Genomic DNA, 13,088 nt, shown 5'->3' with positions numbered 1-13,088 from the left:
TTCGTTGTCATCATGACCATTAGTGTTATCATCATTATTGTTATTCAATCGACAGAAAGGCCTTGGGATAAGATGAGGAATGGCTCAAGAAAAAAAGTGCCAGTCCCAATGGCATCACATAAAATTGGAGAGGGAACAGTGGAGTTGGAAAGGGAAGATCAACTCAGGGAATTACAAAATTCACCCAAAAGGACCCAGGAGATGGAGCTCTGGGTAATGGGTGATTCAGGCAAAGAGTGTGGAGAAGGCATGTTAGCTAAGGGAGGGGGCAGGGATTATAATTTCAGCATACTTATTTGAAGCATGATGATTTAGAACAAAAATTCCTAGAATCCGGCTCACAGTCCAGTTGCTTCAGCATCATCTGAGAGGCAGATGAAAATGCAGAAATTCTAGTTCCTGAGGTATGTAGTGAGACCTAGGACCCTGTATTACTAAGAGCTGCCCAGGTATACTTGGATGTGCAGCCAGATTTGGAAAGCAGTACTATGAAAACACAGAGTGGTAGAACTCAAGAAACTTGGGCTGCAGTCCTAGGTCCAGAATAGTCTCGCTATGTGACTTCTCTGGGACTCCTCTGTCTTTGAGGGTTAAGGGAGATAAAGAGTATGAAGTTCTTTGTCCCGTGTAGAGTCCCCTGCACATATAAGGGGTGATTGTTAGGATGCCAGCAGGTACTCTGTGTGTTTGAGACCACCACATCAGTCTGGTCTGCCTCCCCCCACCCCCTGCTCTTACCCCCTCCCTGAGAGCAGACCACCAGACTTGGCCCATGTGATCTAAAATCCTTTCCAACTGTAGTTTTTTAAACTGTATTTGTTTTCTGTTTTGCAGACACCAAGTTACTATATGTTCATGTGGCTTCTCATGGATAGTGTTTCTGCAGTTCTCATTGCTGCCATATTTTATTTTCATTGGTAAGCCTGTATTTGCTATTTCAAATGAATTTTTCCCGAGATAAAAGTTTAAGTGGTTCTTATTGAAAGTTCAGAAAAAACACTTAGACTCTTCCTATATCCCACATGGCAGACTCTCAGGAAGGTAGGGTTTATAATTTGAACCTCTCATTTCTTCATGACGTTTGAGAATGCTTGCAGGGCAGATGCTACAGGATTGCAAGATTCAAGGTGGAAAAGGGAATAAATATCCAGGTAGAAGAATTTTAGCTAGAGGAGTCCATAGTTGACCTCATAACACCCATCATTTCTTCATTTGTGAGTTATCCTTTAAAGAGGAAAGTATAAACCCTGTACTTAAGTGAGAATTCTCCTGGATAATGTTTTTTTCTGGCCATTGCCTGGGATTATTGTCTTTTTTAGATGAGGCCCGTGAGGCTCATGGATGGTCTGTTTCCTTCCAGGTGGAGAGAGCACAAAAAAGAAAGGTTCAATAACATCAGCATTCACAAAGGTAAAGTCAGAGGCCTGGCCTTCTCCTTTCTCTTCATTCTTACCTATTACTCTTAACTCCAGGATTTGGGGCCTGCTTTTCACGTCTCTGATAAGAGCTGAGAGAGTCTGGGGAAAGTGGGAGATGGGGACCAGGGATAAGTTGGTAAATGTAGGCTGGAAAGCCCTTGACATCAGGCTTCATTTTGGACTTTATCTTTTGGCAGTTAGACCTCTTGGAGGATTTTGAGCATGGGTGTTGATTTGTTCACTTGTTCACATATTAATTCATCACACAGTTATTGAGTACTCCCTTTGTGCCAGGCATTCTGAGAAGGGCTGATGATAACTGAAAGCTGTGTATGGAGGTGACCTAAGAGAGAGGGAGGCTGACCCCCAAAGAACAGTGAGGAAGGAGGCAAAAGTAGAGCAGTTGACACCTTTGGGACAGTCACCAAGGTCCAGCTACCAGAGTAGCTGCCTTGCCAGTGAGAGGTGAATGTGCTTTATGGGGCTTCAGTTGTGGGTGATGAATGTTAGAGGGTGGAGGAGAAAACTGCAGAGATCCTGAAATGCTTGACTAGAGTCTAGGCTCTGCATATAAGTTAACAAGAGATGGAAAATGAGCTTCAAAGACGGGAGCAGTATGCTTAGATTTCTGTGTAAAGGGATGGAATAACAGAATAACTCACTTAGCAGAATAACTCAGGGACTGAGGAAGTGAGATAGGCCCAGTAAGGGAAGGGAAGCTAGATTTTATTTTTTAGGAGGTTGTGGGGATATTGACACAGTGAGTAACTGGTTGGGAAGCCAGTGCAGTGTCAAAGGAAAAGCCAGTTGGAGACCAAGGACTGTGTAATACATGATACAGTTTTCTTCCATAGCTCTTGGAGCTTTAGGTAAAGTTGGTACAACACAGAATCATGAATTAATTTAATTTCTTGTGGATACTGGTGAAGATCTTGAGACGCCATACACTAGCTTGCAGAGGGTTGAACTGATAGAATACGTAAGAGTTGCAGGAATGGATCTACAGGGACCATGAAAAAATAAGTTCAGAAATCTGAATAAATTAAGTGGAGGGGAGTTATCTTTAATACTGTGAAACTGAAGGATCGAACTAAGTTCACCTACATGTCTTAGATCTCAGAAAGATCTCAAGTAACTCCTGAGTTATATGGATTTTAAGATCACTCTGCTGGCTGTTACGAATTCTGAAGGCTTTATTCTAGCTACCTTATGATTTTCGGTAGTTGTATTAGTAAACTTGGACTGCTATAATTGAATACCACTATTTGGATGGCTTATACAACAGAAATTTATATTCTCAGTTCTAGAGCCTAAAAGTCCAAAATCAATGTGTCAGCATATTTGGTTTCTTCTGAGGCCTCTCTCATTGGCTTATAGGTGGCCATCTTCTTGCTCTGTCCTTGTACAGCCTTTCTTCTGTGTGCACACATACACCCAGTGTCTCTCTGTGTGTCCGGATTTTCTTTTCTCCAATCATATTAGACTAGGCCTCATTTTAATCACTTCTTTAAAGGCCCTATTTCCAAGTATCATCCAATTCTGAGGTACTGGGGGTTGGGGCTTCCACATGAGAACTTGAGGGGCCCAATATATAGCCCCTAACAGTAACAGAGCCAAGAATTGGAAAAAAAACCAAAAAACAAAAAAACCCCATGAAAATGATAATGAAAGTATGGATGGGAGAGGAAGCTTTGAAGGAAAATTCAAGGAATGTATAAATACGGATAAAGGAAAAAGTACTTTGTTAACTTGACCCCAACTACCTACCATGTTAAAATGATAATAACAAAATAAGATGAATAGAACATAAATTAAGAATTTTTCTTGTTTAAGAGTTTTTGGTTATCTGTTACAAAAAACAATTTTGCCTGATCTGAGCAGAAAGAAAATGCATTGAAAGGCTATTTGAGTGCCTCTAAGAGACACCTAGAAGGTACAGGACCAAGTTTAGAATCAGGGAAGGAACAGGGAAGAATGAAGCTAAAACCACAGTCCAGATCCATTGGGGCTGAAGAGAATAGAACCTCAGATAGTAAATACAGTGTCACATATTGCACTACAACAACCTCCAGGATGGGTATGTACTGATGCCACCATAAGACATTCATCTTTCTAGCTTTAGGATATATTTTTCAACACTGTAAAGAAGTCAATCCTTTGTCTTCTGCCTCATATAGTTTCTTATGAAAGGTTTTACAAGAAAAAAAAGTCTTCCATTTTATCTTTGTTCCTCTATTTGTAATATGTCTTTTTCTTTAGCTGCTTTTCAGGATTATTCCTTTTTTACTGATTTTCAATAATTTGATTATGGTTTACTTTGGTGTATAGGAGTATGTGTGTGTTTATCCTGCTTGGGGATTGCTGAACTTTTAGATTAGTCAGCATAATTTTCATCAAATTGGATAAATTTTCAGTCTTCATTTTTTCAAGTATTTTCTTGCTCCTATCTCCTTCTGGGATTTCAATTACATAGATATGAGAAAGTTTGATATTATCTCATTGGTTGCTGAGATTCTGTTTATTGTTATTTTTAGCCTATTTAATTTCTCTGCTTCCTCTTGAGTAGCTTCTATTTCTGTATGTATCAGTTTTTTATTGCTGTGTAACAAATTGATGTAAACCTTTTACTTCCTTTAAGTAGAGGATTATAAGGGTTCTGTACTTAAGAGTCTCACCAGGGGTGCCTGGGTGGTTCAGTCAGTTAAGCGTCCAACTTCGGCTCAGGTCATGATCTCACGGTTCGTGGGTTCGAGCCCCGCGTCGGGCTCTGTGCTGACAGCTAGCTCAGGGCCTGGAGCCTGCTTTGGATTCTGTATCTCCCTCTCTCTCTGACCGTCCTCTGCTCATGCTGTCTCTCTCTCTCTCTCTCTCAGAAATAAATTTTAAAAATTTAATAAATTGTATGAAAAACAAAAGAGTCTCACCAGGCTAAAATGAAGGTGTCAGTCTAGACTGCAATCTTATCTGAGACTAGTTATTGTTAGAAGAATTTAATTCCTTACTGAATTGTAAGCTGTAGAACTGACATTGTTTCTGTTTCCTTGATCACCGTTGGCAGGGTTTGCTCTGAGCTCCTAGAGAGTACATTCAGGTCCCAGCCATATGGCCCTCTCACAACATGGCAGCTTACTTATTCAAAACCAGCAGGAGAATATCTTATAACAGATAGATTCAGGAAAAAGAGACCAAAGGAAGTAAAATAACAGACAAAACAAACAGAAAACAAGTTGACACATGATAGTCATAAATCCAACCATTTATTAATTACATCAAATGTAAGTGGAGCAAATACTCAAATCAAAGTACAGATTGTCAGACTGGATAGAAAAAAGCAGGACCTAACCATATGCTGTCTACAAAAAAAATATTTAAATACAAAGAAGACAAAAGATTAAAAGTGAACGGATGGGAAAATGATATGGCATGCAAAAACAATAAGCATAAGATATAACATCTGAAAATATAAAACCTGAAAAGTCTGAAAAATAGACTTCAAAACATGGAGCATTACTGGAAACAGAGATTTCATAATGATGAAAAGGTCAGTATATCAAGAAGGCATTATAATTAGAGCTCTGTATAAACTTAACATATGAAACAAAAACTGAAAGAGAGAAATAATGCTTGGTCATTTTAACATTCCTCTCTCAGTCCCTACAACAACGATGAAACACAAAAAATAAAATCAGAAAGGTTGTTGAAGTCTGAACAACACTTTCAGCCACCTGGACCTAACTGACATAAAACATGCACAACAACTGCAGACTATCTAATATTTTGAAATGTATGTGGCATATTGCCAAAATAGGCCACATGATGAGAAATAAAACAAGTCTAAACAAAACAAATAAATTTAAGAAGACTGAAATCTTAAAGTATGCTCTGCGACCACAACAAAATTAAATTAGAAATGAACCTAATAAAATACCTAGATAAGTCTCTAAATGTTGGAAATTACTGTATTTCTAAACATCTAGTTGATTTATCAAGGGATAAACCACAAGAGAAGTTAGAAAATGTTTTAAACTAAAGGATAATGCACATACAACAATGAAATTTGTGGGGTAAAGCTAAAGCAGGACTTGGAAGTTTGTAACTTTAAATTTTAGAAGGAAGAAAGACTTAATATTGATGAGGTTTCTACTTCCAGAATCTAGAAAAAGAATACATTTGTCCTCAAGTAAAGGAAGGGAATAATAAAGATAGCAGGAATCAACAAAATAGAAGATACCCCAAAAATAGAGAAAAGGAAAAAAAGTAAAAAGCTAATGTTTTGAAAAGATTAATAAAATTGATAAACTCTTAGCAAGATGAGAGAGGGAGGGAAGAGAAGAGAGATTGATTGCTGATATGATGAGTGAAAAATAGATTATCTGTCCATATCCTAGACATGAAAAAGAAAATTAGGAACATTTTTATACCACTAAGATTTACAACTTAAGTAAATTAGAATACTCCCTTGAAATATACAGCTTACCAGAACTAAGTAAGAAATAGCAATTTTTAATAACTGATTATCAGAATCAACTGAATATCCCAAAAACCTCACCAAAAAGAAAAGTCCAGGCCAAGAGAATTTTCACTGGTTAATCAAATATTAAATAATGCTAATTTTATTCCAACTCAGAAAAAAACAGAAGAGAAAGGAACATACCCAGCAGAGTTTTTGAGGCCATCAATACCATCATATAAAACCTAACAAAGATATTACAGTAACTAAATTTACACACCAATATCATTAGGAACTTAGACCTAAAAACCCTTAGCAAAATATTAGCAAATTGAATCTATCAGTATATAAAAGGATAACACATCATAAGTAAATAGGGTTTATCCTAGTAGTACAAGATGGCTATATCATTTGAAAATTAATAGGAGAGGCAAGATGATGGAGAAGTAGGGAGCTCCGTACATTTCGCTTGCACCCATCTCAAACAGAGAAGGCCTGAAGTCCTAGGATACTGAGCCACAGGAGTTTGGGAAGAGAAAGAGACAGAGTACACTGGGAAGGCACCCTCAAAAGTGTGGCTACCTCAAGAAATATTTGAACATTAATCCACTGAATTAATAAAGTAGAAATACTATATTTGACAAAAGTCAACACCCATTTATGATTAAAAAAAAAAAGCTCTGGGAAAACTAGTAGAATTAAACTTCCTCAATTTAATGAAAAAACATTACAAAAAAACCTATAGCCAGTATCATTTTTAATGGTGAAACAATGAATGTTTTCCCTCTAAGATCAGAAATAAGGCAAGGATATCTGCTCTCACCACTTCTTTTCAGCATTGTAGAAATCCTAGCCAATTTAGTAAGATAAATAACAGGCGTAAAGGAAGAAATTTTTTTTAAAAAACTCATTTGCATATTAGTTACATTAAAGAATTCTATACTTCCCAGGACAGTGGAGTAGAGGACCCTAAAGTCACCTCGTCCCATGGATACAACTAGTTAACATTCATGTCAGTGTAAATAACTGAGAAAATATCTCAAAGACTGCCAGAACAAACTCCACAACTAAATGTAGAGAAGAGGCCTCATTAAAGAGGGTAGGAAGGGCAAAGACATGGTGCGATTTACATAGGTTTGGCCACCAGAAGGAGGGAGCTATGCATGTGGAGAGGGGAGAAAAAACAGACTATTACACCTAAAAGTCTGGACAGGGAAGATGAATCCCCATAACATTTGGTGTTGAAAACCACAGGGGCTGGATTTCGTGAGTTTTTTTTGTTTTTTTTGTTGTTTTTTTTTTACAAATAGTTTATTGTCAAGTTGTTTTCCATACAACACCCAGTGCTCATCCCCACAAATGCCCTCCTCCATGCCCATCTCCCCCCTCCTCCCCCACACCCATCAGTCCTCGGTTTGTTCTCAGCATTCAAGAGTCTCTCATGGTTTGCCTCTCTCCCCCTCCCCCACGGTCTTCCATTAAGTTCCTCCTAATCCTCCTATACATGCAAACATATGATATTTGTCCTTCTCTGCCTGACTTGTTTCACTCAGCATAACACCCTCAAGGTCCATCCATGTTGCTACACATGGCCAGATTTCATTCTTTCTCATTGCCATGGAGTATTCCATCGTACAGATAAACCACATCTTCTTGCTCCATTCATCCGTTGATGGACACTTAGGCTCTTTCCATGTTTTGGCTATTGTTGAGAGTGCTCCTACGAACATTGAGGTACATGTCTTATAACCAGTGAGACTTAACGCCTGGAACTTTAAAAATTAGCAGGCTTAGCTCTAGGAGAGCCAGGAGGGCAATAGGAAACTGAGTCCCCACCCTTAAAGAGACAGCACAACACACAGCCCAGAGAGATACAGCATAGAAACAGCAGTTTGAAAAACACCTGGGTCATGGAGGAGGGGGTGTTATTTATTAATCTCCGAGTTCACTGAGGAACTTCTCCAAGAACAAAGGAGCTGGCAGGCATTTTCTCCCTCCCTTGCTCCCACCTAGCATAAACACGTGGTCACCTGTGCAAACCAGTGTGGCACCAGCATTCACTACCCATCTCGCTTATCCTGTGCCCCATCCCCTCAAGCCAGGCTTGCCTAAGTCCTGATGTTGTGCTTCCCCTCCCCCAGAAGACCACAAACCTTGCCAACACATCTCCCACTGTACACTTTATAGGGCCAAGATCCACTGGAGGCTGGTGATCTCCCACGGGTGATTGGCATACCTTGTTAAAACTGGCACCCAGCCCACATGTGCTTTGTGGAGCAGGCCTGGCTGGGTTCTGTTTTTGTGGTGGCTATGCTTCCCCTGTGGAAGAGGACCACCACCTTGTTAAATTGTGTACCCCACCCACTACTTTCAAGAGCAAGAGACATAGCTGACTTTACTAACACAGAAAAACAGACACAACTTGACAATAAATTATATTTTAAAGAAAAAGAAAAACAGACACAGAGTTAGATAAAGAGACTGAGGAATCTGTTTCAAACAAAAGTGTAGGACAAAATCACAGCAAGAGTCCTAAAGGAAATAGAATTAAATAATATGCTTCATAGAGAATTTAAAGTAATGATCATAAAGATACTCAATAGATTTGAGCAAAGAGTGGAGGATGTCAGTGAGACCCTTAAAGAGATAAAAAAGAACCAATCAGAGATAAAGAACACAATAATTGAAATTAAAGATAAACTGTAGGTCCCCTGGGTGGCTCAGTCGGTTAAGCATCTGACTTCAGCTCAGGTCGTGATCTCACAGTTTGTGGATTCGAGCCCCCACATCAGACTCTGTGCCTGTTTGTGCTCCTGNTGTAGGTCCCCTGGGTGGCTCAGTCGGTTAAGCATCTGACTTCAGCTCAGGTCGTGATCTCACAGTTTGTGGATTCGAGCCCCACATCAGACTCTGTGCCGACAGCTTGGAGCCTGTTTCAGATTCTTTGTCTCTCTCTCTGCACCTCACTTGCTCACACTCTGTCTCTCCCTGTCAAAAATAAATAAACATTAGAAAAATAAACTAGATGAAATATATAGTAGGCTAGAAGCAGCAGAAGAATAGATCAGTGACCTAGAAGATAGAGTGATGGAAAGTAATCAAACTGAACAGGTAAGAGAAAAATATTATGCCAAATGAAAATAGACTTAGGGAACTCAGTGACTCCATCAAGCGTAATAACATTTGCATGTAGGGATCTCAAAAGAAGAAGAGAAAAGGGGGCAGAAAATCTATTTGGAGAAATAATAGCTGAAAACTTTCTGATTTAGGGAAGAACGCAAATTCAGATCCAGGAGGCACAGAAGTCTTCCAATAAAAATCAACCCAAGGAGGTCCACAAGACACATAGTAATTAAAATGGCAAAAAGCAGTGATAAAGAATTTTAAAAGCAAGAGAAAAGAAAACAGCTACATAGAAGGGAAACCTCTTAAAGCTATCAGTGGATTTTTCACCAGAAGCTCTGCAAGTCAGAAGGGAGTGGTATAATACATTCAAAGTGCTGAAAGGGAAAATCTACAGCCAAGAATACTTTATCCAGCAAAGCTATCATTCCAAATAGGAGATATAATGAATTTCACAGACATAAAAGTTAAAGGAGTTCACAACCACTAAACCAGCCCTACAAGAAATGTTAAAGGGAACTCTTTGAATGGAAAGGAAAGACCATTAGTAAAAGTTAATAGGAAATGCAAAAGCAGTAAAAATAAGTATTTCTGTAAAAATCAGGGGACTCACAAAATGAAAGGATGTGAAGTATTATACCATATACCTAAAACATAGGAGAGAAGTAAAGAATGGGTCAAACTTGAGTGACCATGAACTTAAGCAGAACATATTATATACACTTCTAATGGGAACAACAAATGAAAAACAAGTAATAGATAGGAAAAAAAATAAAAAGAAAAGATACCGGGTATATCAATAAATAAAGCCAACTTATGGTGAGAAGAGGGCAAGTGAAGAAACAGAGAAGATCCACAAAAACAACAAATAACAAAATGGCAATAAATATATCCCTGCCAATAATTATTTTGAATGTAAATGGACTAAATGCTCCAATCAAAAGACATAGTTTGATGGAATGGATAGAATAAGAAAGACCCATCTATATGCTTACTACAAGAGACTCACTTCAGACCTCAAGACACCTGCAGATTGAAAGTTAGGAGATGGACATATGTAGAATTTGAGAAACTCAACAGATGAACATAGGGGAAAGGAAGGAAAATAGGATTGAAAGAAAAAACAGTAAGGCAAACCATAAGAGAGTCTTAAAAATAGAGAGCAAACTAAGGGTTGCTGGAGGGAGTTGCTGGGGTGGGGGTAGGTTAAAAGGGTGATGGGCATTAAGGAGGGCACTTTCAGGATCAACATTGGATATCATATGTAAGAGATGAAGCACCGAATTCTACTCCCGAATCCAAGGCTACATTGCATGTTAACTAACTTGAAAATTTTTTTAAATGAGGAAATAGAAGAACATTTATCATGCAAATGGATATGAAAGGAAAGCCAAGGTAACAATATTTATATTAGTCAAAACTTTAAAACAAGGACTGTAAAAAGAGACCATGAAGGACACTATATAATCAATAAGGGGACAATACAACAAGAAAATACAACAACTGCAAATATTTATGCATCCAACATGGGACATCCAAATACATAAACCAGTTAATAACAAATATAAAGGAACTAATCTATAATAATACAATAATAGCAGGAGACATTAACACCCCACTTACATCAATGGACAAGTCATCTAAATGGAAAATTAATAAGAAACAGTGGCCTTGAATGACACACTGTACCAGATGATTTAATAGATATATTCATAACATTCATCCTAAAACAGAATACACATTCATTTTGAGTGCACATGGAACATTGTCCAGAATAGATCACACATTAAGTCACAAAACAATTCTCAACAATTTCAAAAAAATAGAAGTTATACCATCCATCTTTTCTGACCACAACATGATGAAACTAGAAAGTAACCACAAGAAAAAAAAATCTGGAAAGAATACAAGTAGATGGAGGTTAAATAACATGCTAATAAATAAATCAAGCAATACATCAGAGAGAAAATTTAAAAATACATGGAGACAAATGAAACTGAAAACATTACAATCCAAAATCTTTGGGATGCAGCCAAAGTGGTTCTAAGAAGTTTACAGCAATACAAGCCTAGTACCTTAAGAAAAATCTCCAACAGACAACCTAACCTTACACCTAAAGGAGCTAGAAGAAAAACAACTAACAGTAAACAAACAACAAACAAAACCCAGAACCAGCAGAAGGAAGGAAATAATAAAGATTACAGCAGAAATAGGTGATATGGAAGCTGAAAAAACAGATCAATGAANGCGAGATCATGACCTAAGCGAAAGTCGGACGCTTAACCGACTAAGCCACCCAGGTGCCCCGGACTCATTTTAAAAAGAAAGAAAAAAACAGAGGATTCAAAATCAGGAATGAAAAAGAAGTAACACCACAGAAATATAAAGGATTTTAAGAGAATATTATAAAAAATATACTTCAAAAAACTGGACAACCTAGAAGAAATAGATAAATTCCTAGAAACACATAACCCATCACAAGCAAAGCAAGAAGAAATGGAAAATTTGAACAGACCAATTACCAGCAATTAAATTGAATCAGTAGTTTAAAAAACTCCCAGCAAACAAAAGTCCAGGACCAGACGGCCATACAGGACCAGATGGCTTCCACCAAACATTTCAAGAAGACTTAATACCTAATCTTCTCAGATTCCAGAAAATTTAACAGAAAGGAAAGTTTCCAAATTCATTCTATGAGTACAGCATTACGCTGATACCAAAACCAGATAAAGACACACACACATACACACACATACCAAAACGACAACAACAAAATTTTTGAAAAAAAACAAAACAAAAAAAACTACAGGCCAATACCCCTGATGAACGTAGATGTAAAAACCTCAACAAAGTACTAACAAACTGAATCCATCAATATATTTTTAAAAATCATTCACCACAATCAAGTGGGATTTATTTCTGAGTTGCAAGGGTAGTTCAGTATTTGCAAGCCAATCAGTGTGATGCATCACATCAATAAAAGGATGACAACCATATGATCCTTTCAATAGATGCAGAAAAAGCACGTGACAAAGTACAACAGCCATTCATGTAAAAACCCCCAACAAAGTAGGCTTAGAGGGAACAAACCTCAACATAATAATGGCCACAGCTTTTGTGGAGAACCCACAGCTAACATCATCCTTAACAGGGAAAAACTGAGTGCTTTTCCCCCCAAGGTCAAGAACAAGATAAGTATGTCTACTGTCACCACTTTTATTCAACATTGTACTGGAAGTCCTAGCCATAGCAATAAGACTTCAAAAAGAAATAAAAGGCATCCAAATCCGTAAGGAAGAAGTAACACTTTCCCTATTTTCAGATGACATGATACTATATAGAGAAATCCCAAAAACTCCACCAAAAAACTGTTAGAACTGATAAACGAATTCAGTAAAGGCACAGGGTACAAAATCAGTGTTGCATTCTACACACTAATAATGAAGCAGCAGGAAGAGAAATTAGGAAAACAGTCCCACTTATAGCTGCATCAAAAATAATAAGATATCTAGGAATAAGCCTAACCAAAGAGGTGAAAGACCTGTACTCTGAAGACTGTAACACTGATGAAAGAAATTGAAGATGACACAAAGTAATGGAAAGACATTCCATGCTCATGGATTGCAAGACAGTGTTAAAATGTCTATACTGTCCAAAGCAATCTATACATTTAATGCAATACCTATCAAAATACCAATGACATTTTTCACAGAACCAGAATAAGCAATTCTACAATTTGTATGCAACCACAAAACACTGCAAATAGCCAAAGCAATCTCGGAAAGCAAAGCTGGAGGCCTCACAATTCCAGACTTCAAGTTATATTTCAAAGCTATAGTAATCAAAATAGTATGGTGCTGGCACCAAAAAAAAAAAAAAAAAAAAAAAAAAAAAACACAAAAGACAACAAAAAAAAAAAAAAAAAAAAAAAAAAAAAAAAAAAGCACATAGATCAGCATAACAGAAGAGAAAATCCAGAAATAAACCCACAACTGTATGATCAGTTAATCTTTGACAAAGGAGGAAAGAATATGCAGTGAGAAAAAGATGGTCTCTTCAACAAATGATGCTGGGAAAACTGGACAGGAAAAGGCAAA

General features: G+C 37.6%; 1 protein-coding gene across 4 annotated transcripts in view; it reads left to right on the top strand.

Annotated features, from left to right (window-relative positions):
* The window catches only part of GDPD4 (glycerophosphodiester phosphodiesterase domain containing 4), a 142,129-nt gene that overhangs the window by 96,991 nt on the left and 32,050 nt on the right, over nt 1-13,088 (top strand). For all 4 annotated transcript variants that reach the window (XM_077767564.1, XM_077767565.1, XM_077767563.1 and 1 more), the window contains 2 exons: nt 835-917; nt 1,361-1,410. In XM_077767564.1, the coding sequence (XP_077623690.1) occupies nt 835-917; nt 1,361-1,410 (133 nt within the window). The remainder of the gene's footprint in view (nt 1-834; nt 918-1,360; nt 1,411-13,088) is intronic.

The sequence above is a fragment of the Crocuta crocuta genome, unplaced genomic scaffold (genome assembly GCF_008692635.1).
Source record: "Crocuta crocuta isolate KB4526 unplaced genomic scaffold, BGI_CrCroc_1.0 scaffold561, whole genome shotgun sequence".
In the NCBI taxonomy this organism is placed as follows: Eukaryota; Metazoa; Chordata; class Mammalia; order Carnivora; family Hyaenidae; genus Crocuta; species Crocuta crocuta.
The sequence above is the reverse complement of the archived record's forward strand: the minus strand, read 5'-3'. Positions and strand labels throughout refer to the sequence as shown.